This window comes from Bos javanicus, chromosome 17 (assembly GCF_032452875.1).
Source record: "Bos javanicus breed banteng chromosome 17, ARS-OSU_banteng_1.0, whole genome shotgun sequence".
Lineage (NCBI taxonomy): Eukaryota > Metazoa > Chordata > Mammalia > Artiodactyla > Bovidae > Bos > Bos javanicus.
In genome coordinates this window covers 47692558-47711684 of record NC_083884.1, presented here as the reverse complement: position 1 = coordinate 47711684, position 19127 = coordinate 47692558, and the positions used below count along the sequence as shown (strand labels likewise).

The following is a 19127-nucleotide window of genomic DNA, read 5'->3' as shown; positions in this document are numbered from 1 at the left end:
CTCCAGGCAAGAGTACTGGAGTGGGGTGCCATCGCCTTCTCAGCCACAAAAAAGAATGAGATAATGCCATTGGAAGCAACATGGATGCACCTAGAGACAAATGAAGTAAGTCAGAAAGAGAGAGACAAATATCACATGATATTACTTATATGTGGAATCTAAGATATGACACAAATGATCCTATCTATGAAACAGAAACAGACTTATGGACATAGAGAAGAGACTTGTGGTTGCCAAGGGGAGGAGGGGGAGTTAATGACTGGGAGTTTGAGAATAGCAAATGCAAGATATTATATGTGGGGTGGATAAACAATAAGGTTCTATTGTATAGCCCAGTGAACTATATTCAATATCCTGTGATAAACCATAATGGAAAAGAATATAAAAAAGGGTGTCTATACGGATATAACTGAATCACTTTGCTGTACAGCAGAGATTGGCACTACACTGTAAATCGACTATACTTCAATAAAAAATAATAAAGATTTTAAGAACGTATCAGTACCCTGACATTTAAATTTTTTAAATAAATAAGATTTTCAAAGTTGCCAAATCTTGAAAAACAGTAAAATTAAAAAGACCAAAAAAATTTTTTTTTAATAAATAAAAGGGACCCTTAAAACTGACGCTGAAATGAATACAACCCTGGTTTCAAGCTGTTGCGTGCTCCTCTTAATCCTTCCTATAGACTTTTTTAAAGCAGATTTTTAAATGAATGATAAAAGTGATATCAAAATATCTGGAGTCTCTGGTCTCATGTCATGACAAATCCATGCTGGTTTCCCGTGATCACCACTCACGTCTGCCAGAACCCGCACAATATTCTCCCCATAACTCATTCAAGCTTGTGGTCTGGCATCATAAGTTAAACTCGCCGATCCATATGTTCACAGAACCTAACATTCTCCTTTTGGAAACAGGAAAAATATTTGTCTGCCTTCATGCTACACGCTTCTTTCTCTTTTTTTACAATAGTATTAAAGAGTCACCTAAGTTATCCAGAGGTTTAGTCTTATTAGAACAGAGGTCACGTCAGTCTCCCCTCCACCAGGACCCATGCATGTTAGCTGAGGTGATGAATGAATGATGGGATCCTGGGATTCAGGGAGCACAACCAAAGATGCATCAGCATCCTGGCCTCGGAGACAACCACACCATGACTCATCATCAGATCACCTCCTCCACCCCTGTGACAGCCTTGGGATTAAAATCTGTTTTAGGGGCTTCCTGGTAGCTCAGCAGAGAGGAATCCGAGTTTGCCAGTGCAGGAGACACGGGTTCAACCACTGATCTGGGAAGATGCCACAAGCCACGGAGCAACTAAGCCCATGAGCTGCAATTATTGAGCCCGTGCTCTATCAGCCACATGCCACAGCCACTGAAGCCCTTGTGCCCAGAGCCCGCACTCCACTACAAGAGAAGCCACCACAGTGAGAGGCCCACGCACTGCAACCAGAGAGTAGCCCGCAGCAGCAACACAGACCTAGCACAGCCAATAAATAAAATTATATTTGAAAATCTATGTTTTAATCCTTTTTTGCTATCTTTCCCGATTGCTGTTGGAAAAATGAAGACTGAGAAAATTAAAAAAGCAAAAAACAGGATATTCATTTATCCATTTCCAGCAACAAATAATGAGCGCCAAGCACATCCAAGGCTTGGAGCTGAAATTCCAGGGAAACCACTCTGTACACAAAGTTTATCAAGTCCAGCACCAGACGTAATTTTTGCCTGACAAAGGGATTCATTGTAAGTAATATACATAAACATGAGCAGGATGTAAAAGAGCTAACAGCAAGGTGCTTCGGCATCAGAATTCAGACTGTGGTACTTTAGTTGTAAGATCTTGGACACTACGTCTCCGAGTCTCCATTTCTGCATCTACAAAATGGGGCGAATAAAATCCACCCTACTGGGTTTATCTGCGAATTCACAAAAACCATTTTCATCAATCACTCAGCTCAGTGTCTGGCATGCAATAATTACTTTAAAATTCGCTGTTATTATTATCGACCAAAGTATGTCCTGGGGCTCTTTGAATTACTGGAGAAAAAAACAAAACCAGCATCAAACAATTTTACTGTCGCAAAAAGTTTCTTTTAACAATAATTTACAGTCCTAAGGATACTTAAAAACTTATTGTGCCCCTGCAGGGTCCAAAGTACTATACTAAGTACTGGAGAGAAAGCAGATAGAAAAATACATAGATGTTGCTTCTAGAGGTAATGAAAGCTTTAGAGGAGACAGAAAATAGTTTTAAAATGTTACCCCTGTAAAAAGTGCCCTCCAAAAGGTATCTATATGCCTTGAACCTGTGAGTGTTCCCTTATTTTTAGGGGGAAGGGGGAAGGGAGGGGGGTCTTCGCAGATGTGATTACAGTAGAATGGGAGACAGTCCGGATTATTCCCAGTGGTCCCTAAATCCAATCACTTGTATCTTTATGTAAGGGGGAAGCATGGGAGGTTTGACACAGAAGAGAAGGTTTGAGAATGGAACAGAGAGAGATGGGAAGACAGCAACCTTGAAAATTGCAGTGATTCTGCCATAAAGTAAGGACTACAGGCAGTCACCGGGACCCAAAAGATTTTCCCCTAAAGCCTCTAGCCGACACCTTGATTTTGGCCCAGGGACATTGATTTTGGACTACTGGCTCTAGAACTACGCTAGAATGAAGTTCTATTGTTTTAAGTCACCTTGTTCGTGGTAAGATGTTAAGGAAGCTACAAGAAATTTACAGACCCTTGAAAAGTCCGTCTGTACCTGACATCTGGGCTTTCCCTGGTGACTCATGAGTGCATGCTAAGTCACTTCAGTCATATCTGACTCTTCCACATCCCATGGACTATAGCCCGCTAGGCTCCTCTGTCCATGGGATTCTTCAGGCAAGAATACTGGAGAGTGCTGCCATGCCTTCCTCCAGGGGATCTTCCCAACCAAGGGATAGAACCCGCGCCTCTTATGTCTCCTACATTGGCGGGTGGATTCTTTACCACTAGCATCACCTGGGTGGTTCAGAAGTCAAGAATTCACTTGCCAATGCAGAAGACTAGGGTTGGATGCCACGGATACCTCCACACCCCATCTGACTGCTGCCTGTCTCCAGGTCAGGGTGACAGGATCCTGTCCCTTCATGGAGTACCACAAGCTCCACTGCTCTCTCTGCCCAGCCACACTGCCCTCTGGAGTCCACGTACGTGTCTGCACCCTCCCTCTCATATACCAGCTCTGTTAACACTTAGCCACTCCCCAGATGTGCTAAGTTCAAGGCCAACGTACCTGTACTCAGAGATGATTGCTCTGTGCCTCTAGCACATCACAGTTGAAAGCTGGCATTCCTTTATATAACATTTTTATGTAATGTATAATTACTTTTTTTTTGACTGTGCCAGGTGGCATGGGAGATCTTAGGTCCCAGACCAGGGATCAAACGCATGCCCCCAGGATTGGGAGTGCAGAGTATTAACCACTAGAACACCAGAGAAGCCTTACAATTTTATACAGTTAAGCACTTTTCTCTGTCTCCTCTATGAACTGCCAGTTCTGGAAGGATAGTAACCTTATCTGTGTGGGTTCTTCTCACTGCTGTAATCCTACGGCCAGCATAAAGTGTGTAATAATACAACTGGTGCTCCAAAAGCAGCTACTGTGATAAAATAAGGAAGCAGAGGGAACCAAGAAAAGCAGAAGAGGAAAGGAAGAGGGACCTGAACACAGAACAGGAGGGGTTTGAGTTCACAACTTAAAATCGTGGATGATTTGTGTGCTTTACAAGCTAGAGAAATGGCCAGCAATGACTTTACACCTTCCTAATCCTGTGTCCTCAGAACACTGGCAAATAGTTCCTGCAGGGTTCTGTGCTCTTTGAAACTTTTTGAATTATCAAATTTTTTAGACTTAAGGATGGATAGGTGGCTACATAGATGAAAGAACGGAAGGATGGATGGGCACATGGATGAAAGGATGGATAAATGGAGGGATATATGGATGAATACATAATGGATGATGACTGGTTGAATAAATTGGTCAGTGGATAAATGGCTAGATGAATTTTAAAAATGTAAAAGTCAAGGGTAAAGTGCAGAAGTGTAAAAATGTAAAAGTCAAAAGTCCATATAGTCAAAGTTATAGTTTTTCTAGTAATCACATACGGGTGTAAGAGTTGGACCATAAAGAAGGTTGAGCGCCAAAGAATTGATGCTTTTGAACAGTGGTGTTGGAGAAGGTTCTTGAGGGTCCCTTGGACAGCAAGGATATCAAACCAGTCAATCCTAAAGGAAATCAACCCTGAATATTCATTGGAAGGACTGATGTTGAAGCTGAAGCTCCAGTACTTTGGCCACCTGATGCAAACAGCCAACTCATTGGAAAAGATCTTGATGCTGGGAAAGACTGAAGGCAGGATGAGAAGGGGGCGACAGAGGATGAGATGATTGGATGGCATTGCTGACTCGATGGACATGAGTTTGAGCAAACTCTGGGAGATACTGAAGGGCTGGGAAGCCTAGGCATGCCACAGTCCATGGGGTCTCAAAGAGCCAGACAGGACTTAGCGACCAAACAACAAGTAAGCTTCTACAATAGAGTATTTTTGGAGTTTTTGTTTTTCATTTTCCCTTGGCTTTCAGAATTGAACTAAATTAAGCAGATCTGAATAGTCAGAATTCTAACTTTCTATGTATTTAAGTACTTTTTATAAAATCATATTTAGCATTTAACTTTTTAATTCAGGAAAAATGAAATTTCATGGTCTCCCCATTTCTTAGCCTTTTAATTTTGTCACTGTTTAAATGTAAGCAGTGAAGTCTATTCTGTCTCTGTGTCTCTCTCAAACATACACACACACCCCAGAAGGCTCCCTCCTGGAATATGCCTTCCTCCCCAACAGCCCAGACAAAGTGTCACTGGAAACCGAAGTTCCTTCCAGTCCAGAAGGATGGGATGTGGGAGGATATTCTTAAATAAGAGGTGATGCTTGGCCAGCCAGACACTTCAGTTCTGACCTAAGAAGAAAGCTCAGTCCTGGATGTTCACTGGAAGGACTGATGTTGAAGCTGAAACTCCAATACTTTGCCCACCTGATGCGAAGAGCTTACTCATTTGAAAAGACCCTGACGCTGGGAAAGATTGAGGGCAGGAGGAGAAGGGGACAATGGAGGATGAGATGGCTGGATGGAATCACTGACTCAATGGACATGAGTTTGGGTAAACTCTGGCAGTTGGTGATGGATGGAGGCCTGGCGTGCTGTGGTTCATGGGGTCGCAAAGAGTAGGACATGACTGAGCGACTAAACTGAACTGAACTGATCAAGGTGGAAACATTCTGCAGAAGGTGACCTCACAATGCCACTGCCCAGCAGGCTGGCTGTACTGCTCCGGATGCAGGTGGAGCACATGACTGGCACAGCCTGAAGACGGTGCCCCATCACCCCAGCAGTTCCTCTCCCGGGATCCCAGGCCTCTGAGTGTCTGCTTCTTATTGGCATTTGCAAGAAAACACAACTCTGGGGGATGCAGGTCAGGGTCATGACAAGCAGTCTACATGTGGCAACCTTCCTGATTTTGTATTGAAAGCCTTCCCAGCTCTTTGACGGTCACTAGTCTTGTAAGTCTGGTAGCTCAGATGGTAAAGAATCTGCCTGTAATGCAGGGGACCAGGGTTCGATCCTTGGGTCGGGAAGATCCTTTAGAGAAGGAAATGGTAACCCACTCCAGTATTCTTGCCTGGAGAATTCCATAGACAGAGGAGCCCGGCAGGCTACAGTCTATGGGGTCACCAAGAGTCAGACATGACTGAGCGACTAACACATGCACAGTTTTGTAAGAGAAGGAACCCCTGGGACCTTCCTGGGACAGGCCTTTCCCCATATCCTCTGCTTTAGCTCCTCTCTGAAGTACCTAAATAATAGTATTTGATGCACATTTCCGGAGTTGTTTTGCAGACAAGAAACCCCACCACCAAATGGAAGATGTTAACTATTTAAGGACCGAGAGCACATAGCCCCACAACCCTTGGAGCCTAAGGATAGATAAAGTTAACCCCTGTAACCCTGCCCTGTTCCCTCATCATCAGCCAGAGAATTGTGCACCATCTGATCAGGTACCCTGTGACCCCCACCACCACCTCCCTTACTTGGCTTTTAAAAACGCTTTGCCAAAACTCTTCAGGAAGCTCGAGGCTTTTTAGGGCATAAGCCACCTGTCTCCTTGCATGGTCCTGCAATAAACCTTTCTCTGTTCCAAATTCTGACGTTTCAGTTTGTCTGGCCTATGTGGCCGACAGGTGAACTTGCCTTAACAGTCTCATTAATTTGTCTTTGGGCCCCTTTCCTTTCCATGACCTGCCCCCTTCCACGAAGCCAATAGCAGCACAGTAAACCACATTTGCAAGCTGGCATAGCTGTAATCTGCATGAAGTTTTTAAGTAAGTTAATATCCTAAACTTAAGACACAAGCCCTCTGATGACTTGACATAAAGATCATTCTCCAGTGAAGGCTGGGACCGCCTGACGACAGTGCTGATCAAACTTTTTGTGTCATAGTAGAGTTCCCAGTTCCCAAGGGATAGAAGTGCAAGCAATGAAATTTTATTTTTATTTGATTTTCAAAAGATCTATGAGGTTGCTCTATGTCCAATCACTTCCTGTGCATCAAATTTAAACAAATGTGAATTTCAAAGACCTTAGCCTGTTGTTAAAATGTGCACATCTGTTCCTTTAAAGCTTCATCTTTAGAAAGAACTAGAGCAATGCAGTAAAAACAATAATACACTGAAGCAATATTTAGTATTTGGTAACAATCTCCATCTTTCCATTGGACCCAGATAAACTGGGCACTTTGGATGGGTGTGTGTCTATGCATATGTTTTCTTCCAATCAAAATCCTCTGAAATATAGTCCATCTTGGATTTCAAACTGGTTCAGAACTTTCAGGGAGTCAGAGGATCTGAGAGCGCAAAGTGACTTGAACATAATGGAAAAAGAACTGCACTGTCCCTGCATTTAAAACACCATTATTATCTGCACCAGGAACTTTTATAGGACAGAATGGTTTTAGGGGTGTTCAACTCAAAATATGCCATAGGCTGGGCTTATAGCATCTTTCCACAAGCCAAGACCTTCACATCAGAGTTTCTCATTTTAAGGACATTTTCAGAGTTTCCACTTGAAAAAGTTCAAGAGACTATCAGGGGAAATACATTTCTTTTCAACCCTACTCAGTCTAATAAGGAGATCAGTAAGAGAACTATGTACCTAACCAAGGAAACACAATAGTTAGGTCATATTTACAAAGCAATTCTGTACCTTTCTTAGTAAAACCTTGTTACTGCAGCATAAAACACAGGAGTCCATTCCTACTATCAAATCAAGCGACAACCACTAGAAAACATGCCTTGTAGCAAAAGGCAAGTCTGCTGGGCTGTTGTTGCTGTGGATTCAGGTTTTTTTAACCTCACGTTTGCCTGGGTTGGCTTCACCAAATTCATCAACCTTTTCTTGCTTCTTGTGCACATCAAAAACCCCCGAGGCTCTGGCCCTCAGAATTGCTCTAACTCATAATTAGGAGACATGAGCCCTTTAGACCACACTTGAAAAGACAGCCAAGCAGAGTGGGCACGGGTCACCCTGTCCTAAATCACACCAGCACAAAAGCCGGCTATTGTCAGATCTAAAGCAATGTAACCTCAGTGATGCCGGAAAGGCTCTGAGAACAGAAAATTCCTGTAATTAAAAGGCTCTGTGCATGATAATTGGCTTTGAAGTTTCTAAGAGCGATCTCATCTCGGAAATCTTCTCCGGAGAACAAAAATCTGTTTACAGGGTTTTAGGGACACACATGGGAGACTGCTAAAAAGCTCCACGTTTCTTCTAATCTCTCTCTCTCTCTCTCTGTAGGAAAGAGGCTCTTGGGAGAAGGAACCACACACAGATAGAGTCCTGATCAGTAAGCAGGAAGAACTGCTGATCCTTTCTACAACCTCACGTGTGAATCAAATAATTTCCCTTCAAGGAATTCGTGTCCTGAGCATTCCAACTTGCTGTACCAATGACAGAGAGGGATGCTGACAGAAGGGAAGCAGATGGGGAATCCCGGCTTTTCTGGCAGCTGCAAATTAGGGGCTCTGCTGGGGGAACGCAGGTGATAAGCACGGTTTAAACTCTGCGCCCAACCCTCACGGATGCTGCCCTCGGACAAACAGCCACAGAAGGCAAAGGAAGAGAAGTCTGCCCCCAAAACCTCTCTTAGAGAAACTCAGGGCCACCTCTCCAGAGCTGGACCCATCTCATAGGCGTCGCAGCCGACGAATGTACTCAACTGCATTCCCATACAGAGGCGCGCTCTGGAATTATATCCTCACGGGTGCCTGCCAGCAGAAAAAGTCAAGTCCAAATTCCAGAACCTTTTCAGGAGGTCATTTCAATCCCTTCCTCGGACATCCTCCTCAGCCTTCCCAGGGCCCACGTCTCCTTTCAAGGTTCTCCACGCGACCCCCTCCCCGAGGCTGCCAGGTGGACCGGGCTATTTTGCCGCCCTTGGCATTCTCACTCAGGGCCTCCCGCCCAAGTCTTCCCGGGAGGCACCTGCTGCAAAGGGGCCGCTGAGGACCTTGGCTGCCGCACGCGCGCGCGTGCACACGCATCAACGCACACCCACACCCACTCTCCCGGCCACCCCCATCCACGCACACCCTCCCACACACTCACTCCCAGCAAAGTTCGTCCCGGGGCCCCAGGTGGCGGCGGCGGCGTCTCCTCACCTTTGGAGAAGAGGGCGGCCAGGCTGATGAGCACGGGGGACCAGCGGTGCCACAGCGTCCCCATCGCAGACGCGCACATCCCGGAGACCCGGAGCGCAGATCCTCGGCTCCACGGTGCCGTCTGGGCGATGAAGACACGGTCGCCAAGCTCCCCGAGGGTCGGAGCGGGGCGGGAAGGCGAGGGAGCGCCGGGCTAGGGGCGCGAGCGGCCGCGGCGCCCTGCGCCTTCCTCCCGCCAGTCCATGGCCGGCCGGGAGGCGACACCGCACGCCGCTCCGGAGTTGCTCTCCCGAGTCCAACGCGCGCGCAGACAAACCCCACCTCCCTTTCACCCCCACCAGGATATTTTTATTTTCATCCACACGAATTTGTTCCTTTCCGTTTACCCAGCGAGAACTGGCTCCCAGGTGGCCCCCAAAGGGCGCCTCCGGGAGCGCAGGGACGCGGTAGGCTAACGGGCGGCGGGGCGGCCGGGATGCGGCGCCCGGGGCGCGGGCGGAGGCGGCGCGAGGACCCCCGGCCGGGTGGCCCGGCGCCCGGAACGGCGCGGGGCGCCCGGGCGCGCGGTCCCCATCCCGCCCGGCCGCGCCCCGGGGCGCGCACCGGCGCCAAAGTTTGGCTGGGAGCAGTCACTCCCCGTGCCGCCCGCCCCGGCCCGGCTCCCGCCCGGGATCAAGCTCGCGGGGACCTAAGCGCGCGGCGCGCACCGCCGACTCCGAGGACGCAGGGCTGCCCCCGCCGCCTGGGGGAGGCGCGCTAGCCGCGCGCGGAGGAGGACCCGCGGGCCCTGGGACCTCGCCGCCCGCGCACCGGCCGCGCTCCGCCGAGACTGCATCCGGCACGGACGCGAGCGCCACGGTGCCGGGTGCGGACTCGGGGTCTGCCTTAAAAATTTGTCTTTTTTAAAAAAGCCCCACCCTTTCGGAGTGACAGCCGCAAGCCCCAATCCGCACAGTCAATCCCACCTCTCCGGGTCTGCCCCTCACCCACCCTCCCGGCCACCCCCTCCCTGCGCGCCGGAGCGGCAGTGGAGGGGCTGGGAGGCGGGCTAGTACCCGGCCGGCTCGGCCAGCGCGGAGGAGGCGGCAGGGAGCTGCCCACTCTCCCAACAGGTGTCAAGAAGGCCGTTTACCTTCTCCTGCTAGTCAGATCTCACGCTAAGAGCAGGTCCTCTGTCTTGGGGGTTTCTAATGCTCTCCGCCTGCCAGTAAACGAGAAGATGGCTGTAAAGGGCCCATCACCCCCTCGCTGGATCTTCCCCACAATATGTAGGGAGGAAGACTTTGACTTGCCAGCCGTCCTGAGGGTCATGCTGGCCTCACCCCGCCTCTACCCTGGAATGACCACCAAGTCACTGATCCTAAAAGAATTCCGTCCTGACTCCCCTCTGGCCCATTTGGAACTAGGAATGGATCCGTTAGGGGCCAACTTGGCCTTGAGAAGATAAAAGACGAGTTCTTCATTTATCCTTCCTGAATGCCTAATTAAGACACACTGGAAACCAAGGCTACAGAGCATCAGCCTCTGATTTTAGCCCAAGGACTTCTCCATGGGAGCCTTTGAATTACCCGAATCAGAAATGAGAGCGAGAGAAAGCGGTCTGAATATTTAAAGAATATTGTAAGCCGACAACAACCAAATCAAATGAGGTGACTTTACCTCAGTAGGTAAAAATGGGTCATTATCATTCAGCCAAGGGAGCCACAGAAGTTTTATTATATATGCCCGTCATTGCAAAAATATATCAACACTTTGGGTGCTTAGCTTGCAAATTTTCAAGAGTGTCTGTCTGGGTTTCATTCTCTATGAGATGTGGCTTCTATTTTATTCTATATTTACTTTTTTGAATGTCTGTCTTTCTGGATGGTTTTGTTGTTTGGGTTTTTTTTTTTCATTTACTTTGTAAACTTTCTGCATTTTCACTTTGCATCTCTCTCCTATAAAACTCTAGAGTTAATACAGCAAAGAACCTAAAAGATTATGTGTTTCAGGACTTGCAAAATTTGAGTAAGTATCAACATCACCTGGGATAGTGAGTCCTCCATCGCCACCCCTAGAGCCTCTTATTTATCAAGTCTACGACTTAGCAGCAGCAGCCGCAGCAGGTGACACTTAAGAATCTGTGTTTCTAACAATTGCCAGGTGATACTGATGCTGCCCATCCAAGGACCACTGGTCGAGTCCCCTATCCCCTCCACCTCAATGATGGGGAAGCTGAGGTTTAGTCCCTGGCACATCTCCATCTGTCTTCTTAATGGCGGAGCCAGTAGATTGCATAAAACGCCAAGTCCAGATTGCCAGAGCCCGTTTCAATGTGAAACGGAGTCTATTTCTAAAACATTTTTCAAATGTATTGACTAGGATCTAATGATCCTATGCTTTATTAAAAACAATCTTTTTATGTATTCTAATTCAAAAAAAATTTTTTTTTCCAGAACTGCAATCACCAAGTACATTTTGGGGGGAGGATGGGAGGTATGTCATGGCAAAAATTTTTCTCTATCTGCATCCTCAGGGCAAAAATAGCTAACATTCCAGGGTAAACCATTTCCCCATTATACACAGCTGACTCACAAAAATTTTTCCTACTCTTTGGTGTTCAAGTTTTGGGAAGCTGCAACTCCAGGTACTGGATCAGTGGCTGAAATATGATGTAAGCATGGCTACTCACTCTCCAAGATGCTGTTCTAGCTAATATATCTAATCTTCTTTGGGTAATTAGCACAACTAATCCTTGGAGAGGCAACACCTTAGGAAGGCTTTAGAGAAGTAAGCTGAGGCCTACCAGCTCTTCAGTAGCATCCCAGGCCTCTGGGAGCACTTCCCATCTGAAGAGCCTGCCTCAAATTAATTGTGAGAAATCTGCTTTCCTCCAAGAATATCTGTTTCCTCTGTAAGGCCATAAATCAATCTGTAAGCCTAATTCTGTCAGTAATTAAACAGTACTAACTGTTCCCACTTTGTGAATTAAGCTGGGACACCAGGCAGTTTGCGTTGGGTCGACTTTCCATAAAAACAAAACATTTTTCTGCAGCAGTTTCCTGAAAGACCAGGAAATGATGAAGGTGGAATTCCAGGATGGGTGGATCCCACGGGTGGATATAGGAGGCTTCTGGATACCACAAAGATGGGGCCTCCTCTAAAACGGAATCAGTTCCTCTTCCAACCTTTCTAATCACATCAAGGAGAAAGGCTGAGACCTAAGCAACTCTTAGGACAACTTTTCACGATTATAAATGCCCTTGGTTTCAAAATAGAAGGCATATTTTTCTGTGCAGAGTGATGGTGTCTAGCTAGAATTTTTGAATGCTGGTTTTATTTTTACTTTGGCTATTGATGTGTTTGATATCTCAGTTTCCCTTTAGTGATGTAAGTTGCATTTTCAATTAAGTTACCTAAGTTTTTGAAGCATTAGGCTTATTTCAAGGAGAGCATTGAATCACTAGTAACACAAGGACATTTGTCATCATCCCCCCTTGACAAAACTCATAAGGATGGTGAGAAATGCCTGAAGTTTGAGAATCATGGGGATGACACGCAAGCTACCAGATCAGTCCTTCTTGAGGGTGCAGAGGAGCCTTTCCAAAACTTCTATTAACTTTTTTAAAATGTTTATTTTTCTTTATTTATGTTTGGCTGTGCTGGCCTTCGTTGCGGCAAGCGGGGGTTGCAGTGTGCAGGCTTCTCACTGCAGTGGCTTCTCTCGTTGCGAAGCACGGGCTCTAGGGTGCATGGGCTTCATTAACTGTGGCTCCCAGGCTCTAGAACGAGGGCTCAGTAATTGTGACGCGCAGGCTTTGTTGCTCCGTGGCGTGTGGAATCTTCCTGGATCAGGGATTGAACCCGTGTCTCCAGCATTGGCAGGCAGATTCTTTACCACTGAGCCACCAGGGAAGCCCCCTGAAACTTCTTTTCTTCTCAGTTTCTCAAAATTCGTGGGCTGGCCTGGAAATAGAATGGCCAGATCCAAGGACTTGTCTCTTTCGAGAACAGAGACAGCACTCCAATGTGGAGGGCACGGTGCACAGCAGCTATGCCTCTCACCCTTCCTGATAAGGCTGGGCAAGGTCATCCCTCCAAAAAGAGCATTCTGGAAAGCCCCCATGAAGTGCTTTTGAGGATGGTGCAGGGTCTGCTGTTCTCAGCCCCCCTTCAGGGGACCAATAAAACACTAGTGGAAATGATGAGGGCCCTTCTGAGATGAGGCAGTGGCAAATCACCTGTGATTGTCCACTCTGCACCTCCCCACATCCCTGCCAAGGGGGATGAATAGACTACATGCTTGAGATGGTACAGCTGCTCCAAGACAGGGACCCCCCATCAGCCAGCCCAGCAGCAGGCCTAGGGAGGCAAAGCCCCCTCCAGGTCACATGAGACATCCAGCAGGAGAAAGGAATTGCCATTCTGTAGTTCTGGGGTCTTCTGGGTCACCAGAGTGAAATGTAGACTCTTCTACTCTTCTCCTTCTGATTCATGTCCTCCCAGGGGTCCACAAGCAGATGTTAAAAAACCAGGTGAGTCCTGGTCTCGCCAGGTAACCCCAAAGTGAACCTAAAGGTGTAGACTCTTTAGCAAAGACTAATAGTAGGGTGCTCCTTTTGCCTTATTTTACTGATTCATGGATCAATACAGAAAGCTCAGGGGTGCCTTAAATAGTCTTCTTTGAAGTTATACGCAGTGCTGCCTGGAAGAAATCCTGCATTTCTACCTGTAGCCTCACCAGCCCCTGAGAGCCCTTCCATCAGGGGTGAGGCCTCTACTACTGGAGGGCAAGGAGAGCCTGCAAGGCTGCCTCTCCCAAGAACACACCATTGAAAGACCTCCTGGATGTTTCACTCACTTGTTCACTCACGGGAGCTTGATGGATGCTCCCTGTTCACTAAAACCCCCTTTATCTACCTGTAGCCAAATCAGGTCCCCTGGCCTTCCTAAGGGCTTCCCTTGTGGCTTAGCTGGTAAAGAATCCACCTGCAATGCAGGAGACCTGGATTCGATCCCTGGATTGGGAAGATCCCCTGGAGAAGGGACAGGCTACCCACTCCAGTATTCTGACCTGGAGAATTCCCTGGACTGCAGCCCGTGGAGTTGCGTTAAGTGTGGCTATAGATTTGAGTTGTGGCCAAAGGAATGTGGGCGGAAGTGATGCCCATTCCTTCCAGGAAGAGCCTACAGTACCTCCACCCGGTGTGACTCTTTTCCTCTATTTTCCAGGTGGAGATGAAAGTCCAATAGGGAAGTGAGAACAAAGGCCGAGTGATGAGAAGGAAGGAGGCTGGGCCCCCTAAGTGTGAAAGGCCTGGATTTAGCACATTCCAACACTGAATTTAGGGCCAGCAAGAAATAAGACTGTATCATGTTGGGACTTCCCTGGTGGTCCAGCGGTTGGAAATCCACCTTCCAATGCAGGGGACGGGACACGTGTTCAATCCCTGGTTGGGAAACTCAGACCCCACGTGCCGTGGGGCAACTAAGCCCAACTGCTGAGCCTGTGAGCTCTAGAGCCTGTGCTCCAAACCCGAAGAAGCATGAGTGCCACAACTAGAGAAGCCCCCCACACAGAAACTGGAGAAAGCCCACATGCCACAAAGAGGACCCGATGCAGCCCAAATAAAAAATTAACTAAATAAAAATAAAATTTAACAAGATCGTGTATCATGTTAAGTCACTGGAGTTTGAGGGCTTGTTTGTTACGACAGCTGATGTGAAAAATCCTAACCAATACACCTCCATTGATCTCAGCCTGTCTCCACAGAAGCAGGAGTGGTGTGCAAGCAAAGCATAAAATAAAACCCACACCCTCCAACTCTACTCACCAAGAAATGGCTTAGAGTCCAGTGGAGGGAACCATACTTAAGCTTTGGATCACTTATGATACGTATCAGGAGAGCTCAAAGGAGGAAGGCATGGTTTTGCACTGAAGTGAAGGCTGCACCAAGCACACTAATTAGCGAACCTGTAGGGTGCTCTGAGTCCCACACCAGGATGCAGTGTGGGGCACCATGCGCCCTTATACTTGAGTCTATGTTAACCTCTTGGGACCTTTAGAGTGTATCACAGAGAAGAAGCGCTGGAACCTCCAAGAGAGGGTCCTCATGGCTGGGGTACTCTGAGGAAAGGAATTTATATGGATCCCATTCTCCACTGGGGAGAAGGCAATGGCAACCCACTCCAGTACTCTTGCCTAGGAAGTCCCTTGGACGGAGGAGCCTGGTGGGCTGCAGTTCATGGAGTCGCAAAGAGTCGAACACGACTGAGGGACTTCGCTTTCACTTTTCACTTTCATGCATTGGAGAAGGAAATGGCAACCCACTCCAGTGTTCTTGCCTGGAGAATCCTAGGGACAGTGGAGCCTGGTGAGCTGCCGTCTATGGGGTTGCACAGAGTCGGACATGACTGAAGCAACTTAGCAGCAGCAGCATTCTCCATTGAATATGTATTTACTATATGCCTATTATTGGCCAGGCACTGGAGGCTTAGCAAGTGTAAAAGCCACCACTGAGCTTATGTTCTCTTGAGGATGGACAGACAGAAGACAAGCAAATAGTGAACAAGATACTTTCAAAAATAGCCTAAGAAGACACTCAAACAGGACAGTATTTACTTCTACTCAGAGGGGTCAGGCGAGGCTTCTCTGGGAAGGTGACCTTAGAAAGGGGACCCCACTAGTGAGAAGGACCCTCTGTGTGCAGATCTGAGTCCTAAGCATGTCTGATGGAGGGCACAGCAAGTGCAAAGGCCCTGAGGTGCAAAAAAATCCTGCAAGAATCAGATAGAAGAATGTGGGGCTGGGGCTGAGTGAGCCTTGGAGAGCAAGGAAGGAGGTGAAGTCAGGGGACAGGTGGGAGACAGAGGCACAGCCTAGATTTGGGTTGGTGTAAGGCAATAGGGAGGCCTGTGTGAAATGTCAAGTCATATGAGCCAATTCACATTTCTAGAAGGTCTCTGGATGTTCCAATAGCGCCTATAGAGGCAGGGGCCAAGCATGAGCTCTCCGGCCTCTCATCTTCTCCTGGAGCCCACACCTTCCTGCCTTCACAACATGGGGCCTCTGTGTGGTCATGTGGGTTCCAGGGAAGCTGGAAAGTTAAGAATCACATACACAGAACCAGATCAGCTTTGCTGTGCCCAGGGTGGCTGAGACCTTTCCCGCTTTCCTGTCTGATTTCAGGTCCCTGTGTTCTGGCTTGAAAACACCTATGTTCATTCCTCAGCTATCAAGTATCAATCATGAGGCTCAAATACAGCCCTGCACTGGCTGTATTATCCTCCAGGGTGGAGAAAACGGGCTGATGAGCTGATTAGCATTAAAGTGCAGGCCAGAGCTGGAGATCCATCTGACCGCATCTTGCTGGGCAGCTGGTAGCCACCACCATATGGAGCTCCTGCCACTGTGGTCCTTAGGTGCAGCCACTTCTTAGCCTGGTTCCATGAGGCTTCTCGGTTGAGAGTGGACTGAGCACACCATCATAAAGAAAATGAGGGTGTCAGACTGAAGGTCTTATTGCAGAGAGCATCCTTCCCAGAGAAAGAGCCAGTCCCCACCTACTCTTCAAGAGCACTTGAAAAGTGAAAGTGTTAGTCGCTCTACTACTACTACTACTACTACTGCTACTAAGTCGCTTCAGTTGTGTCCGACTCTGCGACCCCACAGACGGCAGCCCATCAGGCTCCACAATCCTGGGGATTCTCCAGGCAAGAACCCTGGAGTGGGTTGCCATTTCCTCCTCCAATGCATGAAAGTGAAAAGTGAAAGTGAAGTCGCTCAGTCATGTCTGACTCTTAGCGACCCCATGGACTGCAGCCCACCAGGCTCCTCTGTCCATGGGGTTTTCCAGGCAAGAGTACTGGAGTGGGGTGCCATTGCCTTCTCCAGGGAATCTTCTGGACCTAGGGATCAAATCTGGGTCTCCCACATTGTGGGCAGATTCTTTACTGTCTGAGCGACCAGGGAAGGACTTGATCACAGACGAAAGAGAACCCTGGTGTCTGTATGGCCTGAACCAGCATCCCGTGGTAAGTCTGAATCTGACACATCGAAAGGACCCATTTTCTCTTCTGAGCTCAGCATCAAATGGTCTGATTTCTTTAACCCCTTTGAAATCAGTGTTTCCAATGGGTTTGAAAGGCTGGGTCTTGGGTTCCATACACCTTTGTCAGGGAGCAAAAGATCCCCTTTGCAGACCTTTGAATAAGATGTTACACATCCCAGGTTGTGATGGGAGGAGATGGCTTCCTGCCCCCCTGCCCCTCTGCCAAATGCTATGAAAATGACACAGAGGGAGTTGATCTTGCCCCAGAGGAACTCAGAGCAGTCACAGAGGGAACGCTTTATTTGGCAATTTGTAGAGTTTGCCAACATCAAAGAGAAATTGAGCGCCGGGAGTTGTTACAAGAGAACATTCCATAGCTTCAAAGCTGAAATCTGAGGATGTTTTCAACGGACTAATTTGGAAGTTATTTAAGGATGCTTTGGGGAATAAACAAATGGAAAGAATAGGGCTGGGAAGACTTCTGGCTTTAAAAAAAAAAAAAAACTCTACCTTTCCTCTTAATAAAAGTCCTCTAAGATCACCGAGTAAATTGGGTGTACACTTCAGTTTCTTCCCGACGACTAACTTGTCTTAACAGTACAGAGTTCTCTTCTTGGGATTTCAATAACTTGCTTTTGTCTCATCTTCCACAGATTTGTTGGTCCAAGTCAGGACATAGAGTCCCTCCTCCAAACAGCCACAAAAAGTCTTTCAAAAGATTATTTCTAACAATTCTCAAATAGTTTTCCATTTTGTCAGAAGGTCTCCGTCTGGTGTTTAAACTGATTAGCCTAGGAGTCATCCAATGTGATTAAATACGATCAGTTGTTTTAGATTGATCTTTGTCTTATCAGGTGAGACAGGTCCATCTCGAAAAAATAACCAGTGACATGAGTGAGCTCTTTGGATCTTAAATGCAGTGACTGATGCTATAGTATCATTGAAGGAATGATTTTAAAAATCATTTTCAAAAAAAATAAAAAAATAAAAATCATTTTCAACTATTACCCCCAAATAATAAAATATATGTGACACTGGATAAATGTTGTTTTTGCTGCTATTTTAATACCTCAGAAAGGCTGCAAAGCAGCACCTGGAAACAGTCTCTCAAGGTTTCCTTTTGCACAGCCAGCAAGAACAGCGGTGCAGCACTCTGGCGCTGGGACCCCCTGGGCAGCCGGCTGCACCACCGCGCGGACTCACAGCATCAGTGGGCCTGCAGTGACCCCTAGTGTTGAAGTGGTGGCATCTCATCTTGTTCTCCCATCCAAGAACAAATGAGTTCTCTCCCGCTGCAATCAGCAGTCACAGGCTGTCATGTTTTAAATTATAGCCAAATTATATTTCCTAAAACTGGAAATTTAATTTATTACATCATTTTAAATGAAAAGGGTGGCCAAGCACATGACTGTGGTGAAGGAAATTCTGAATCTGGTCTTGTGGAATGAAAGTCACCACCTTGAGCCTTATATGCTCCTAAAAATGAAAATAAAAACATTGTGGAATTAACTTAAAAATGAAAACTTAAATGTTCATACAGCATGCGTTCACTGTAATACTTGAGTTGAACTTGGGCTGTTCTTTAAAATCCGCCAGCGTGTTAGTCACTCAGTCGTGTCCAGTTCTTTGTACCCCATCAACTGTGGCCCGTCGGGCCCCTCTGTCCATGGGATCCTCCAGGCAAGAATACTGCAGCAGGTAGCCATTCCCTTCTCCAGGGTATCTTCCTGACCCAGAGATCGAACTTGAGTCTGATGCACTGCAGGCAGATTCTTTACCATCTGAACTACCAGTTCAGTTCAGTTCATTCGCTCAGTCGTGTCTGACTTTTGCAACCCCATGAACTGCAGCATGCGAGGCCTCCCTGTCCATCACCAACTCCCAGAGTTCATTCAAACTCATTTCCATCGAGTCAGTGATGCCATCCAGCCATCTCATCCTCTGTCGTCCCCTTTTCCTCCTGCCCCCAGTCCCTCCCAGCATCAGGGTCTTTTCCAATGAGTCAACTCTTTGCATGAGGTGGCCAAAGTACTGGAGTTTCAGCTTTAGCATCCTTCCTTCCAAAGAAATCCCAGGACTGATCTCCTTCAGAATGGACTGGTTGGGAAGCCCCCAAATCTGCCAAGTAACTGATAATTTTAAATAGGTATAGGCAACCATGTTGATTATTCAAATGAATGTTTCTGAACAAGAGGAAGCTGGAAGCCTCCTCCACTTTCTCAGGACCAAATGCATCTCTTAAGAAAATGCAAATTCTTTAGAGGGAGTTTAAAGAGGGAGTTTAAAGAGTTGCATAAGGTGTGTTCATAGCAGCACTATTTACAATATCCAAGACATGGAG

The 19127-nt window shown here is 47.2% G+C and overlaps 1 protein-coding gene across 1 annotated transcript in view; it reads right to left on the bottom strand.

Annotated features, from left to right (window-relative positions):
* Positions 1-9224, bottom strand: part of TMEM132D (transmembrane protein 132D) — an 889902-nt gene extending 880678 nt beyond the window's left edge. Inside the window, exon 1 of the mRNA XM_061384523.1 lies at positions 8757-9224. Coding sequence (XP_061240507.1) covers positions 8757-8835 — 79 coding nt within the window. The 5' untranslated portion in view covers positions 8836-9224. The remainder of the gene's footprint in view (positions 1-8756) is intronic.
* Positions 9225-19127: the final 9903 nt, after the last annotated feature.